Source organism: Asterias amurensis, chromosome 13 (genome assembly GCF_032118995.1).
Source record: "Asterias amurensis chromosome 13, ASM3211899v1".
In the NCBI taxonomy this organism is placed as follows: domain Eukaryota; kingdom Metazoa; phylum Echinodermata; class Asteroidea; order Forcipulatida; family Asteriidae; genus Asterias; species Asterias amurensis.
Window position 1 is genome coordinate 8,621,271 of NC_092660.1, and position 16,716 is coordinate 8,637,986.

At 37.3% G+C, this 16,716-nt stretch overlaps 1 protein-coding gene across 7 annotated transcripts in view; it reads left to right on the forward strand.

Annotated features, from left to right (window-relative positions):
• The first annotated feature begins 4,004 nt into the window (after positions 1-4,004).
• Positions 4,005-16,716, forward strand: part of LOC139945976 (uncharacterized) — a 31,049-nt gene continuing 18,337 nt past the window's right edge. For 6 of the 7 annotated variants that reach the window (XM_071943534.1, XM_071943535.1, XM_071943536.1 and 3 more), the window contains exons 1-11: positions 4,005-4,073; positions 4,165-4,234; positions 5,091-5,218; positions 7,913-8,069; positions 8,605-8,667; positions 10,830-10,891; positions 11,434-11,511; positions 11,942-12,069; positions 13,057-13,233; positions 13,847-13,949; positions 16,538-16,659. In XM_071943534.1, coding sequence (XP_071799635.1) covers positions 4,056-4,073; positions 4,165-4,234; positions 5,091-5,218; positions 7,913-8,069; positions 8,605-8,667; positions 10,830-10,891; positions 11,434-11,511; positions 11,942-12,069; positions 13,057-13,233; positions 13,847-13,949; positions 16,538-16,659 — 1,106 coding nt within the window. In that variant the 5' untranslated portion in view covers positions 4,005-4,055. Of the gene's footprint in view, positions 4,074-4,164; positions 4,235-5,090; positions 5,219-5,584; positions 5,696-7,912; positions 8,070-8,604; positions 8,668-10,829; positions 10,892-11,433; positions 11,512-11,941; positions 12,070-13,056; positions 13,234-13,846; positions 13,950-16,537; positions 16,660-16,716 lie in introns of those variants that run through there. The other variant, XM_071943537.1, reaches the window with a different exon arrangement.

Sequence of the window (16,716 nt, forward strand, 5' to 3'; positions counted from 1 at the left end):
CTGCCTCAAAACTAGACTTTTTTCCCCAAAACGTGAAAAAATGCCTTTTTAAGGGTCTTTTCACATAATATCGACATACGTGTCCACGGTAAAAAAAGGAATATTTTTCTTATACTTTGTGGATGGTAGGGACTTGGGGTCCAAATAAACAACATTTACATTTCAAATCATAATATAACACGTTACCATGGTAACAGTTCATTTGTGTTTAGGCCACTTTAGGCCGATTTTGGGGTCTGAAAAACTGTTTTTTTAGTTAATATTTACAACTCCACCCCACCAAAAAACAAAAATATTTCATAAAACCTTTTACATCACTACAAAGTATCATCCTTGGCTTTACTTGAGACAAAAAAAATATTGCTATAAATTTCACCTTTGTGCTGTTTTAAGAACGTGCATTAGAGTATGTTTTTAGAACTTGCAAAATCAACATTTTTACCATATTTTTTGCCCTCCAAATTTCATTTTTTCAGGGGTCTCAGAATATTTTTCTTTCGGTTTTGATCAGGGCCAAAATTTTTCTTTTTATTTCTGGTAAGAAAAACTTGGGCAAGTGTATCCTGATGTTAACAGTACTGTCTCAAAAATAGACTTTTTTCCCCAAACAGAAAAATGCATTTTGAATTGTTTTTTCTTCATATTGAATTTCTAACATTAAAAAGTAATAATTCTATTAATCTTGCAGCTTTTCTTAAGCACTAGTGGATTACCCAACATTGATCAGGAACTGTTGATGACTTTAATTTTAGAATTTGCCTGGCCAAGCCCCAATCATATTTCTTGACATTGCATAAAACAATGTTTTGTGAATAGCGCCTCTTTTTTTACAAGTGTTCCCTTTCGGTTGTTATTGGTGTTTTCATGTCTTCTGGGTAGAAACACTGTGTTTATTGTATCCTGTTGTGACTGATCATGCCTTAAGTATAGTAATTTTTCCAAAAACAATGCATGCTCGTTAAAAAACTGGCACTGTTTCCATGCCCTTTGAGTAATGAATACAAAGTTTTTATTTAAACATAATGGTATCCAACCAAACCATAACCAATGCTTTGCCACTGAGAGTACTTGATTTGGCTACTTTACCTATTGTACAGGTATGATTCCCATTGCAAGTAGAGTGCAATGAGCATTCTTTACAAGATGTCTTTAATACAGGGCCTACTCTCCTTGGTCCCTGCCTGCTACCAAGTGTAAAACTTTTCATAGAGATAGAGATCATAAATATGTAGTTTCTGTGCTTGAGGCAGATGGTTTGGAGCATCCAATCATGTCCAACACAAATGTGGGAAATTAAAAAGCCTGCTTAAAAGTGTTGGAAAAGTTTGCCAAGATCTTATTAAAAACAATGATACAAACGATTTGCAAGATGAGCGTAAGAGATCATTTAAAAGGAACACGTTGCCTGGGATCGGTCAAGTTGGTCTTTGAAATGCGTTTGTAACCGTTTGTTATAAATTGCATGGTTAGAAAGATGTTTTAGAGTGATACTTGTGTGGATCATTATATTCTACTTTTAAAATATCTTTCTAATCATATGCATTTTGTAATAAACGTTTACAAATGCTTTTCAAAGACCAACTCGACCGATCCAAGGCAACGTGTTCCTTTAATGAAACAACATTGAAAGAAGTTGTAAATACTTGCACCTGCTCAACATAAATAAGTAAGATGCATTTGCAGTGACAAAAGTTTATTCAGGCTAGTTTGATTATTTTTTCCATTCACTATCTTCCTAATTCATAATTATTATACATGTCTCTGAGAACGATCAACAAAAAACATTGTCAAACATTACCCGCTGAATTGTTTATCACGTTAAATAAACCAACTCTTTTATTGTTTGCAACAGTACAATTGAAAGGAACCCCACCATGGATGGGGGAACTGCTTACAGAAGGCCAAAGCAGGTGAATGGCCATTTAGATACTTTGGATACAGTACTTGCTCACTTTTAGAGCCTCTTTGTTCTGATAGGGATGAAAATGTTTAGTTTGGTAGCGGGCAGAGGACCAAGAAGACTGTTATAAGGCCATGTATAGACAAGAATAGTAAAGAATGCTCATCACACTACTTCTCTTCTTGCAATGTGAATCATACCTGTACAACTAGGTAAAGTAGTCATGACAAAACAAGAACTCTCAGTGGCAAAGCATGGTTATAAACTTTTTATATGTTACTTAAAGAGCATGGAAACAGTGCCATATTTTTTTAACAAGCATGCTCGTTTTTGTTTTTTATCAATTCAAACTAATGGATAACTTCAAAATGCATTTTTATTGTTTTTGGAAAAATTACCATGTTTGAGGCAGAAGTGTCACAACAGGATAATAAACCAAAGTGTTTCTCCCCAGCAGACATGCAAACCATAATGATAGCCCAATCACAACCAAAAGGGAAATATTCTGAGAACCAATAACAAATTAAGACAGTACAAACTTTCTTGATGTGCAAGGGGAATTAAAAAATGTGACTTTCAAAAAAGAGGCGCTGTTCACAAAACTTTGGCTTTTTTTATGCAATGTCAAGAAATATGATTGGGCCGGGGTGGGGCAAAATCTAAGATTTAGGTCGTCAACAAGTCCTGATCAATGTTTGGTAATGCACTAAGCCTACAGAGTGCTTATGAAAAGCTGCCAGATTGATGGAATTATTACTAACTTCTTAATGTTATAAATTCAAAATGAAGCAAATATTTCAATGCATTTCTCTATGTTTTCGGGGAAAAGGGTCTATTTTTGAGACAGTTCTGTTACATCAGGATACACTTGCCCGAGTTTTTCTTACCAGAAATAAAAAGAAAATTTTGGCCCTGATCAAAACCGAACGAAAAATATTCTGAGACCCCTGAAAAAATGAAATTTTGAGGGCAAAAAATATGGTAAAAATGTTGATTTTGCAAGTTCTAAAAACATACTAATGCACGTTCTTAAAATAGCACAAGGGTTAAATTTATAGCAATATTTTTTTGTCTCAAGTAAAGCCAAGGATGATACTTTGTAGTGATGTAAAAGGTTTTATGAAATATTTTTGTTTTTTGGTGGGGTGGAGTTGTAAATATTAACTAAAAAAACAGTTTTTCAGACCCCAAAATCGGCCTTTGGACCCCAAGTCCCCATCCACAAAGTATAAGAAAAATATTCCCTTTTTTTTTTACCGTGGACACGTATGTCGATATTATGTGAAAAGACCCTTAAAAAGGCATTTTTCACGTTTTGGGGAAAAAAAGTCTAGTTTTGAGGCAGTACTGTCACAACAGGAAACAATTGCCCAAGTTTTTGACACCAGATATGGAAAGACCACTGTTGGCCCTAATCACAGCCGAAAGGAAAATTTTCTGAGACCCCTGGCAAGTTGACATTTTGCAAGTTCTAAAAACATACTGTAATGCATGATGCAAAAATAGCACAAGGGTGATATTTAAAGCAATAATTTTTTTTTCTCAAGGAAGGCCAAGGATGATAATTTGTAGTGATATAAAAGTTTTTTTGAAATAATTTTGCATTTTGGTGGGGTGGAGTTGTAAATATGAGCTAAAAACCAGTTTTTCAGACCCCAAAATCGGCTTAAAATGGCCAAAAACAAAATGAGCCGTAACCATGGCAACGGGCTATATATGGAATTGAAAATGCAATTTTGTTTACTTGCACCACAAAGCCCTTCCACCTACAAAGTATAAAAAAAATTCATTTTTTGACCGTGAGCAACTATGTCAATTATTATTTACCTTAACTGACTCTTAAATATCAAAAGTAGAGCGCATTATAATAATTAGAGTCCCCAGCACCACACACACCTGCAACCTGTACATCCCTACATTGGGAGATTGGTTGCAGTATTGATCCAAATCCAGATCCAGACAATCCAAACGCATGTCATCAGTGGTTGACGGCCGTTCGCGGCATTTGACTAAATTTCATCAAAGTTGCAAATCGATCGTCTGAATCCACTGACTCTGTTTAAAAGTTAACGAACGATAACCAAAAAGAGTCGCCAGTCTGAGCTGTCACCGTGCAACCGGAACGCACAAAAATGAAGTTGAAGGTCCAAAAAAGATGAGGTTGTCAACGAAGGTAAACTTAATTCTTGATTTTGTTGTTGTATTGTTGTGTGTTTCTTAATTAATATTGAAATATTAAACTGTCATATATTTTGTTTTGTCAGGTTGTACGTTCTAGGTCTCGAGGGCCCTTGTATTCTGTGGAATACCTTGACCTATCTTGTCTTGGTATCGGTAAGTGCAAACCACTACCCCATACAAAATGTGCAGCTTTCGTTTTCGGTTTTTCGTTTTCGGTTGTAATTATAAAAATATTAGTAGGAGGTCCTGTTTTCAAGTTGTCCCTAAACTCGTGGCAAATCTTTTACCTCTCTGTGCGCGATGTAAACAGTCCCTAGATAAAAAAAATTGTGGTTTTATTTGCTAAGCAAAGAGTCTCCTCTCCCTTGACCAAAACTTAGAAACACGTAAAGTAAGGCTCCGTGGTTTATACACAGTTGCACTTGTAAATGCAAAAAGTTTGGTATTTTAGGCATTTCTACAAAAAACAAGTACAAGGTACAAAAATATGTCATATGTCATATAGCACTATTTCAATTTACAATTCACGATGATCAAATCATGTGACTGATGGACCTTCTGCTGAGCATTCTGGAAAAAAATACAGATAAGTAAGAGGATTCCGCTTAGATTTATAATAAGTCGTGTGCCTTATATCATTTTCTAATATTTTTGGGGAATTTTTTTTAACCTTCATATCAATATTATTACTAATATTAAAATTTAAATATTCAATTATCACTGTTTATGTACAAATACGCTTTATTATAAATATAATTTTTTTTTTTTTATTTCATAAAAAATATGTTGAATAAAATGAAGACAACTGCTGGCTATAGAGTAATACAAAGAGTTGCCCGGAACACTTGTAGTCACTGCAGATGTTTCTTCCACGTATGAAGCTTCCATTATCAACCGTTTACCCCCACATGATGCACTCTCCACCAATAGGAATAGCAAAACTGTCTGAGGTATTTATGAATTAAATATTTAACCTTCACTTTGTTTTTCGAAATTGTTTCACCGCTAGTTACAATCGATGGGTTGAAACGATGCAGCAGATTACAAGTTCTTCTTCTACAAGGGAATCATATAGAGATCGTACAAAACTTGGAAACGTGTTACAGCCTATGGAAGTTAGATCTCTCCAACTGCAAGGTATGAAATTCAATTTAGATCACTGGCCTTGGCTTTAGTTTGGTGATATAATATTGTAGCGTGATCTAAATTGGGTTCTTGTTACAACCTGTCACAAAACGCCAACAGGAAAACATTACGACAATCAGATAATATTAACTCAAAACTTTTATTCAACTTCTCAAAACACGTCCACTCGGGACAACATCAGCTTCAGAACACCTCAGCAATAAACGATACATGCTAGAAAAAGGGCGCCAAAACAACCAACCGCATCCAACCGGTCAGCGCACCTGGATATATCTAATCTTACACGATGTATATACAATGTTACAGAAGATTGTTATACAACGGTCAATGCCCGTCAATATTGTCCAATCACTGCAGTTCACACAAAGTTCAGTCTAGCTACGGTGGGAGCTCTGTCCTTCCTGATCTGGCGGGCACTCCAGCGCACCCGGCGGGGCCTTCGTCCATATTACAGTACGCATGTACGCAGTAAGTTTGTGTTCGTTACAATATCATGCCTCCAAATAACCCACAGCACCCACAGCAAAAGTTGCGGTTATTGTAACTCTCCATTCTCCCGATGGTTGCATCGCAACTACCACAGCAATTGCCTTGGTGCCCTGTGCTTTTGCCACAGTGCCCCATGCAAGGAACCTGTACAAATTTATAGAGTGAAATTGCTGATACCCCCCGTACAGCAATTTCACTTTGAATGATTATCAAACATTTGACATTCCTCAGGCCTGGAATTTCAACTTTGACAGGGTAGACCATTTTTATTTTGCCAAGGGTACTTCCATTTAAGGAAACTTATGAAGAGGCACCAAGGCCTTTGTGTTAGGCCTCATAGTGACTTGTCACACAGGGCAATGTTTTTTACAGGAAACATGGAGGCAACCAACTGCACTGCTTGCAAAGCGTACCTCTTTTGTAGCATAATATTAACCTATTTAGGTTAACAGGGTTAACTCTTAAAGCCATTGGACCCTTTCGGTACAGAACAAAAAATAAAAGTTAACAGATTTACAAATAACTTACAGGGTTTACAGAAGACTTCTCTGGTGAAAGACTTCTCTTGAAATATTATTCCATGATTGCTTTACTTTTTGAGAAAACGGTAAAACAATATCAATTCTCGATAGCGAGAATTACGGATTTATTTTAAACACATGTCATGACACGGCGAAACGCACGGATACAAGGGTGGGTTTTACCGTTATTTTCTCCCGACTTCGATGACCGATCAAGCCTAAATTTTCACAGGTTTGTTATTTGATATAGAAGTTGTGATACACGAAGTGTGGGCCTTGGACAATACTGTTTACCGAAAGGGTACAATGGCTTTAATAGGGAAGATCCACCAGACTGAGCTCAGAATCTTTACTGGACCGGAATTTTATTTATAAGAACAGAACTGAAATGAGAACAAAACTAAAATCAAAATGACAACACAGTTTTATCATCTAAACTGTTTGGATTGACAAATATTTTTGAGACTCAAACTCAACATTTGAACATAATTCTTTTTAGTCAAAGATGTAGTGATAGTTCATTTTAAAAAAATCACACCCTGGGTTATTTGTCTTACAAACCACCATAAATTACTTCAAAACTGAATTGTGAATTCTTTTTTTTTTTTGGAGATGGCCTGGAACTAACTGCTTGTAAACTGCCTTGTGTGGTATAGCTCTGGCCCCTGTAGGTGTACATAAATTAGTTTATTGATTATACCATAATGATTATAAAAACTCTAGATCCTGTTCCTGGGGTTTGGCTGATCCAATATTTACATTTCCCATTCACAAAGCCTCATCTCTATTGTCATTTACAACACACTCTAATTCATGATCACACTGTTTACACCACCATCAATAGATGAGAAATATTTGAATAAGCTAGTCAATATTTACTAAGTGTGTTCACCACAGGGACGGTGTCTAGAATGAAACTCGGTATATAATTGAAATTTTCTCATCATATTCATTTTGGTTTTACCCTTACAACAATGGGTGTTAGCACTGTACTCGAGTTTTGTGAAGAAAAAAAAATCACAGGCATACTTGGGTGAGATTGAACCCGCCCTTATAAATTCTAGAGCAGTGTCTTACTTACAAACTAGACCAAGAGATGGCCCAGTAGCTAGAAGCAGAGTTGAAGTTGGTAAAAAAAAATGAAATTTTCTCAATATTCATTTTGGTTTTACCCTTACACCAATGTGTGTTAGAACTGTATACTCGAGCTCTGTGAACAAAAATCACAGGCATTTTTTAATTCTAAAGCAGTGTCTTACCAACTAGACCATGAGATTGCTCACCACATTTTAATAACATTCTCAATCCCACCCGAGTTATATTCCTATGGATTGTTTTCACTAAACATGGATATGTACTGAGTATACAGTGCTAAACACACATCAGTTTATACACAGGGATGTATATGGGTAAAAACCAAAGATGAGTATTCTTTATCCCCAATGCAAATTTAACATATATTAAGTTCATTTCATTTCATTCAATCAATGGTTTATTAAAAATCTATTCAATTCGCTGCCAGCAGCAGAATTACATGAACAGTTACATTGATAAAAATTTGGAGTAAAGCATTACATTAATAATTAAAATGTCCTTAAATCTTACACAGAACAATGGAGATGTACTGTTTGTTCACTCTAAATGGGAAGTTCTCAATGTTTTTGGTATGTTTCAGTTGAGCAACCTTGACGGCTTGTCAAAGTTCATCGCCCTGGGTACCCTAAACCTTGCCAATAACAACCTAGCATGGGCGGAGCTGATGAAGATCCGCCATATGCACATCTTAGACCTCAGTCTCCATGGCAACAACAACATGGAGAAAGATAAATACTGTAAGTCATGAAGGTCACTCGTCTGAATGCATTTGGTAATGACTCTGGTAATTAATGGCAGTAAAAAACTACTTTGTAAGAAGTACAGCAGCTTTGGAGAAACTTTTCACTTCAAAGAACTGCAGTTATGGATAAAGATATAACATTATAACATTATAACATATAACACTCAGGCAATGATCTGAAGACCAGGGATATTGATGCAGTTGCCTTCATTGCTCTGAGAAGCATCGTACATGTATATGTTGGTATAAATGTAGCGGCACATGCCCCATGCCTTATTGGAATTGGAACCTTTCGAGGGACACCATATTTGATGAAATGTGCACGCGTGCAAAGCTATCATTGGCTAGAGCTGTGCACAGCGCGTACATGTATGCACTTTTGGTTTGTTTATACATCAAATATGGCGGTTGATGACGCTTATACATGTATGCAGCTAGCTGAATATGGAAAACGAATTGTATTCATAATAAATTTTGTACTTACACAAAAACCTTTAAAAAATGATATTTTATTTGTTTTCTTTGATCAGATCGTATTCATGTGATTGACAGTCTTCCTAATGTTTGGATGCTAGACGGTCGCATTGTCACATGTAAGTATAAAATAGTTTGGGTTTGAACAAAGAAAGTTGCATCTCCTTCCCCTGGCTGCAGCCTCCAAAGTTGGGTGTGATCCCTGGCTACAGGTCAGTTAAGGGTTGTATGGCTTCTGACTGGCAACTCGAACAAAGATACTCACTATTAAGTAGGGAGACTGCCAACTTAGGGCTGGATAACACAAATGGTTGAGTTCCGGTACAATAATCCGTAGGTTGGTGGTTCACATCCCACTCCAGTTAAATTTTCTTTGTTCAAACTCAAACTATTAAAAAAATTACCTAGTCAGTTTCCCTTGTGTTTTTGGCGAGCTGCTTTAGCAGTATGCGAGCCTATGTAATACAGATTTTGTCCGTCCGTCTGTCTGTCCGTCCGTCCGTCCGTCCGTCCGTCCGTCCGTCCGTCCGGCCGTCCGCACTCAGTGGAAATGTTAAAGTTTTTTGGTTTAAGTTTCAGTCTTTGAGTTGAGTGGTTTTTGGTATGTACAAGCGCAAATGAGATTGTTATATATACTTGTCAGTCATTTTTTGTAGTGTTTAGCTATGTTTTCCAATAATGTTGAAGTTTTTGGAATGAGAAAATGTTAAAGTTTTTGGAATAAAAAAAAATGTTATAGTTTTTGTAATACAAAAAATGTTATAGTTTTTTTTTCAGGCTCAAAGTAAAACATTGACATATGGATTTTAAAGAAACAAATTCAAACTTAAATCTTAAAGTTTTGAAATAATTTGTTTAAACAAAAGTCAATCTCTCTGTCACTGGTTCCAGTTGAATGAGCTGAAACAATGAAAAACATAAAATGATCATAACTCCTGATTGCAATGATGTACTGACTTGAAACTTAAGTCAAATATTGCTTCTGTCGTATAGATACATATGAAAAGATAAAATTCAAAGAGTGCATCAATGGTTCCAGTTGAATGAGCTGAAACAATGAAAACCTCAAATGGTCATAACTTCTTATTGCAACGATGTACTGACTTGAAACTTAATACATTGCTTCTGTCGTATAGATACATATGAAAAGATAAAATTCAAAGAGTGCATCAATGGTTCCAGTTGAATGAGCTGAAACAATGAAAACCTTAAAGGGTCATAACTTCTTATTGCAACGATGTACTGAATTGAAACTATTCTTCTGGAAAAGGCAACGTGTCCCTTTAAATGGTCATCACTCTTTATTGCAATGATGTACAGATTTAAAACTTCAATCAAATGTTGCTGCTTACATGTAGATAATATGAAAAGATGAAAACCATAAATGGTCTTAACTTCATACTTGTCAATGTCTCCACCCCTGTGACCATCAGTTGATCAAATGATTGTTTTTTTTGTCAGTCATTGGTTCTATCTGGCGATCGGCAGCTCGCCATGGCAGCTTCGCTGTCTAGTTTTACTTGATATAACGTGGAAAGAGCAAGTTTTTAAGGAGAGCACATCATTAGTAGTAGGGTTTTAAAGGGAAGGTGTACATTTGGGATTCACTCTTAAAATGAATGGCAATGAAATTTCTTTGTTAAAAGCCTACACCAGCTTCCGATATTATCAAGCGTTCTGGGAAACATTTCACTTTGAAGTGAAATTATTTTATACAAATTTCTTTAAAAAAAAAAAAAAAAAAAGGTTAATTTTATGGCACAAAAAACAACAAGGATTGATAATAATATCGTTAGAATGAATTTTCTACACGTGTTAATACTTGAAAACACAAAATGTACTTGGACATCTAAGCTGTTAGAGACCTGGATACTATTTGTAATTGTCATTTGTCAAAGACCAGTCTTCTCACTTGGTGTATCCCAACATATGTATAAAATAACAAACCTGTGAAAATTTGAACTCAATTGGTCGTCGAAGTTGCGAGAGAATAATGGAATGAAAAAACACTCTTGTCACACAAGTTGTGTGCTTTCAGATGCCTTGAACTCAATTCAAATATTTGAGTGAGTAATTACTTCTTTCTCGAAAACTACGTTACTTCAGAGGGAGCCGTTTCTCACAATGTTTTAACTATCAACAGCTCTCCATTGCTCGTTACCAGGTAAGTTTCTTATGCTAACAACTATTTTGAGTTATTACCAATAGAGTCCAGTACCTTTAAGTCACAATATGCTACTCTATTCCATAACTAAAATGTTTTTGGTTTTGTTAATTTCAGCTGCTGAGCGAATCCAGGTGGAACACTTTTTCCAGGACTCTGCCCTCAGTGAAAGACCAGTTGTAAGTAATCATAATAATAATTACAAGTTCTTATTGTATAGCGCAATAATTCACAATAACCGTCTCAATGCGCTTTACATTAGTGCCCTGGTCATTAGGCCAACAATAGCATCCCTTTTAATCTTTCTCAGAGTATACTACCTGGGCAACCGTAGTGTTCTGAAGGCTTCTTCATATACAATATCAACCACTATCTGACTATCCTCGCAAGCACACATGTACCCATATATACCCCTGGGTGAAGAGAAGTAATTATAATAAAGTATCTTGCTCAAGGACACAAGTGTCAAGACCAAGATTTGAACCCTCACTCCATTGACTTAACTACCAAAGTTGAATTTGATGCTCTTAACCACTTGACTATGACATCCTACAGAATTAAAAACTTGCAGAAGTGAACCTTGTATAAGTCTCTTTTGCAAGGGGTGTTGGATCTGAAAAGGGCAGTTCCTTCGAACAAACTCTGCTCAATTTCAGGGGAATGCTACTCCCTCGGCTAAATGTGTACTTGCTTTAACTTGTACTTCTTGTTGTCATTACAGAGGCACAAGTTAACACGAGAGCAGTTTGTGCCATCTTCTATGAAAAAGCTCCAAGTCAGTGGAATATATGGTGAACGGGTGAGTAGATCTTCTGACAACCATCCTAAATAAAAGCCCGGTTCATACATGTACTTCATGCGAATGCAACGAAAACAAATTCATAACATGGCTCTTTTCGCAGCGAATGTTTCGCTGCAGTTGAACACAGTTGAACTGTTTTGTTTGGTATTCGCAGGAAGTACGAACCAGGCTTTAGCCATTTACCAACAAATGCTTTCTACACAAGATTGTATTCAAAGTCTTGATGTGATTATTACCAGTAATCATTTAACAGAGAAACAGAGTTAACCCACGCACACTGAGATCAAGCAAACATTTACAAAGAAGCAGCAGCAGTATTTAAATACTTTGGCTGAACATCGGACATGTGGGAGATTGTGTGTTCATACTAGTAAAATGCCCTGCTTGTAACTAGTTATTTTTGTTTATATTCCCGGTGCCTTCACAGACCACGCATTTCATGATGCGGTTCCCAACAAAGGGTGCCCTCAATGTTGAGACAGATAACAGGAGATTGCGATATTTATCATACTGCTTGCAGTTTGACCTACTTCTGGAAGTGCAGCACAGAAAGAGGTGAGTGTCATGTTGATTAAAGGGAAGGTTCACGTTTGGTAATTGCTTAAAACAAATATTAATTTAAAAACTGACTTGGTAACGAGCATTGGAGATCTGTTGATAGTATCAAATTATTGTGAGAAATGGCTCCCTCTGAAGTATTATAGGTTTTGAAAAAGAGGTAATTTCTCACTAAAATAATGAAAGACTTCTAGCCAGAAGTCTTTTATTCCTATCTGAAAGCACAGAAATACGTCCAATAAGGGTGTTTTTTCTCTCATCATTTTCTCGCAACTTCGATGACCAATTTAGCTCAAATTTTCACAGGTTTGTTATTTTATGCTTATGTTGGTATACACCAAGGGAGAAAACTGGTCTTTGACAATTACTAAACGTGTACCTTCCCTTTAATTCATTATTTAGATTCCCTCAATCATTGGCCAAGTACGCGCAAAGACCAATGGTTATGAGTGGTTGTTTAGTGACATACGTGGGACAAGCGCACAGAAGTTGAAGTGCGAACGGACTCTTGTTTTGTCAATGCGACTCGATCAGAAAATGAAAACTCACTTGAGTGGCTCGCATGCATTTTCATTTTATGATAACTGGTCCTCTCGGCACTGTGCTATGCCGGCTATTGGTAAGCAGTGATGAGGCCATGCCCGGAAGGCTGGTTCAAAATAGTCGACTAGCGTAGTCCAATCATTGTCAACTTTACAGAGTTAGGACTAACTTAGTCAAATGATAGTCAATAAAACTTCATGCGCTAAATGGCCATATGTGCTAAATAGGAATAACACTAGAGCCTAAGCATTGTAAAGAAAGACCTTAACAAATACTACCTGTCCTGGAAGGTATAGACAATTGGCTGGGACTACTACTTTAGCTTATATGATCGTTATTAACTGCACTTCTTAAATTGGTCTCAACGTTTCGACTAGCTTGCTCTAGTCATCCTCAGGAGAATGAGCTTTCCTGTAATGTTTTTTGTTTCTGTTCCTCCAGAAACCAGAGACTAACGCTATACGAGTCTAACTACTTGGAGAGTCTTCTGGGGGCTAGACCCATTGAGAGAGACAGGTGTAATGTACTCCTTCTACTACTCATAGCGTCGCTGGAATTCTCTCTCCCTACTAACCTGGTCCAAGAAACCCTCAGTGCTGCCAAGCTGATGGAAATAGGGTAGGTTGATCTCTCTGTTTGGTGATGGGAAAGGGGATAACAGGCCTGGAATTTTCATCATGTTGGAAAGGGCTTTTTTCATTTTGCAAAGAGGAATTGAATTAGAAAATCTTAAAGTCAATGGGAAACTTTTGAAGGACACCAAGTTCAAGACCAGGGGCAACGGATATTCTGGGATAATGTGTGTGTGACCCTAGAAGAAGGATAATCTAGAGATTATCTTCTTCTTTAGGACACGCAGGGAAGGAGATAATCTTTGTGTGACCTTGATAGTATAAAACATTGTGAGAAACGGCTCCCTCTGAAGTGACGTAGTTTTCGAGAAAGAAGTAATTTTCCACAAATTTGATTTCGAGACCTCAAATTTAGAATTTGAGGTCTCAAAATCAAGCATCTGAAAGCACACAACTTTGTGTGACCATGGTGCGACAAAGGTGTTTTTTTCTTTCATTAATATCTCGCAACTTCGACGACCGATTGAGCTCAAATTTTCTCACATGTTTGTTACTTTATGCATATGTTGAGACACACCAACTGTGAAGACTAGTCTTTAACAATTACCAATAAGGTCCACTGTCTTTAAGGTTTAACTCATTGTTTTATTTTCTTGAAGGGGTGTGGATACCATTGAGTTATTCTTGATGCCGAGGGATCATAGATGTCAGATTGCTTCACTGCTCCTCAGTGCAGTCAAAGTGGACAGAGACGACAGAAAGGTAGTTTCATCATTCTGTGTTGGAATCATCTTTGAAGTGACCATGCAAGTCTTGAGTGTATTCTAACTATTGTTGTTGTTTAGTGTTCTTTTTCAGCTTCTGCCCTTTTTTTCTGTCTCTGTGGTTCACTTTTTAACTCTATATATAGGCCCACTATTTCTCTGTGGTAAGGTTTAACCTACTTACCACCTACTTACTCACCAGAACCAAATCTTCCAAGCACATAACACCCATTGTATATAATCTCCACTGGCTTCCTGTTAAACATAGAAATCAATTCAAAATCTTGCTTCTCACATTCAAGGCCCTCCATGGGTTAGCACCTTGCTGCATTACACATCTTCTACAGCAACGTAACATCAGACAGTGGCCCAATTTCATGGCTCTGCTTACCGTAAGCACAGAACCGGCGCTTACGGAAGCAGGGAATTATGTGCTTCCGGCAAGCGTATTTCACGGGTTAGCGGCGAGTTCTGGCTTCTGCGCGTGCGTACTCTGTGTTACTAGGCATTCTACGCTTACAAGGCTAGCGCAGAAATTCGGCGCTTGCACTTAAGCGGTGAATCGTGATCGTAAGCGCAGAATTCGGCGGTAAGCAGAGCCATGAAATTGGGCCCGGGCCTTAGATCGTCATCATCATCATCATATACTCTATGTTCCCAAAACTCGTCTGGCAAGTTACAGAGACGGCCTTTTCCAGCTGCGCACCTCGTCTCTGGAATTCCTTGCCAGACAAGCTGAGGGACACACCTGATCTATCTACTTTCAAACACAACCTCAAAACTCATCTGTTCAATTTGTCTGCTTGCTAGCTTCCGGCGCCTTTGAATGGTACCATTCCAGATACAGTGCCCCTTATAAATGTTATGTTATTATTATTATTAACCACTTTTTTCGTTGTACCTTTTTACTGGTGACTGTGTTTTTATGTGAGCAAAAAAGGCCAAAGGAATTTTCTCATGCAGGGACAATTAAGTTGTATTGTATTGTATTGTATTATATTGTATTCAAACATTTTTGGGACCACCTTGTTCCCAGGTAAACATGCAAACTTTAATGGGTCCTATTGGTTGAATCTGCGCAAGACTTTTGTAGTCTTTTGCAACAAAACCGAAAAATTGTTTAAAAGCGCGTTGCCTGTAAAAAGCTGTCAGAAGTCAATAATTTTAGTTATAATTGTTTTGTTTTTTCATTGTGGCTTTTCTGTTGTGCAGTTAAAGTCACCTGGAAATAGAATTTTTTTTTCTTTCAAACATAAGAGTATATGCTTACGAACAATAAAACAACTCTTTTAGTAATTGTTTGTCACGATTTATATGTTTAAAAAATATATAAAGTTGTTTGGGGGCTGACTCCGCCTACCCCTTTTGTGACGTCAATAGAGGCAGACTTTGCCTGCAATGCGTATAGTAAACACACGTGCAAAGTACATGTACGTCCAAGTAGTGAGTTGGTACATTTCAAAAAGTGTTTTTTTATGCATTCAGCAGCAATACACCTGGTCGGCATTGCCGGAAAAAAACAATTTTTTTTTTTTTTGAAACGTACAAACTCACGACTTGGTCCGACATGTATTTTGCAATTGTGTTTACTCTATGCATTACAGGCAAAGTCTACCTCGATTGACGACACGAACAGCGCCCTCTCGGGTCGGGGTCTACTCTTAAATTTGTAAATAACATAAGAACTGATTTTTTTAAACCTTAGTTAACTGTTTATTCACATTCCACTCATCAAAACACATATATTAGTGACAAAAGCTTTATTTTGAAAAAATACCACTTCCAGGTGACTTTAATAAATTTGTTGATGTGTATTTTCATAACCAGGCCTGATACTTCACAGTGGCAATGAAGGTGATTGCCTCCATGCCCCTTGGTCATGGCATTGGTGCCCTTGAAGTGCTCCAGTAGAAATTTACAATTTCCTCATAGGGTGTCTTTTACCAAGGAGAACATGCCTTGGTGCCCTTGCCCTTACAAAAACGAAGCATACAGGCTTGCATATCTCTTCCTGTTAATGGCTTTTGTTGCTGTTGGTCGGTGGTAAAGAAATCAAATTAAAATAAATAATGTGCCGCTGTCTCTAAAGTAGCAGCTACGGCTACGGCTGGATTGCCACGTCATCATGCATTGAAGTGTAGGACCTCCTGAGCAACGCCCTTAGCAACAGTCGTAGCCTTAGTCATAGCCGCTAATTCAGTGACAGCCTAGATGTAGGGCTATTCCCCAGAAAACATTGACTAAGAAAAATTGATAGGGAAAGCGTCGATAAGTCATGCCGTTAACTATTTTTTAAACATTAATTTTGGTTTCTTACCCATACACCGATGTGTGTTAGCACTGTATACTCAGTACTTTCCCCGAGTCCTGTGAACAAATATCACAGGCATGTTACTCGGCTGGGATTCAAACAGTGCTAACACAGATTGGTGTATGGGTAAGAAACCAAATTATCCCCGATGCAAAATTTAACATCTCTTATTATTTTTTGAACCATCGGTACTTTTGTTTGGTAAGCAGTTTGGTGAACAGCTACTTTTATTTTCTCATTTAACATCTTTTCTTGATTCCATTTTGGTCTGTCAGGATGGTGGTCTGTATGATCGGTTGTACCTGTGCCTGTACCACACTGTGACTGATCTATATAGGAGGATGCATGCAGACATTGATCCATCTTCCCCTCAGCCTTCCCCAAGGATTAATGAAGAGTAAGTAATAATAATATAATAATTGCAGCTTCTTATATCCGTCACTCAGTGACGCTC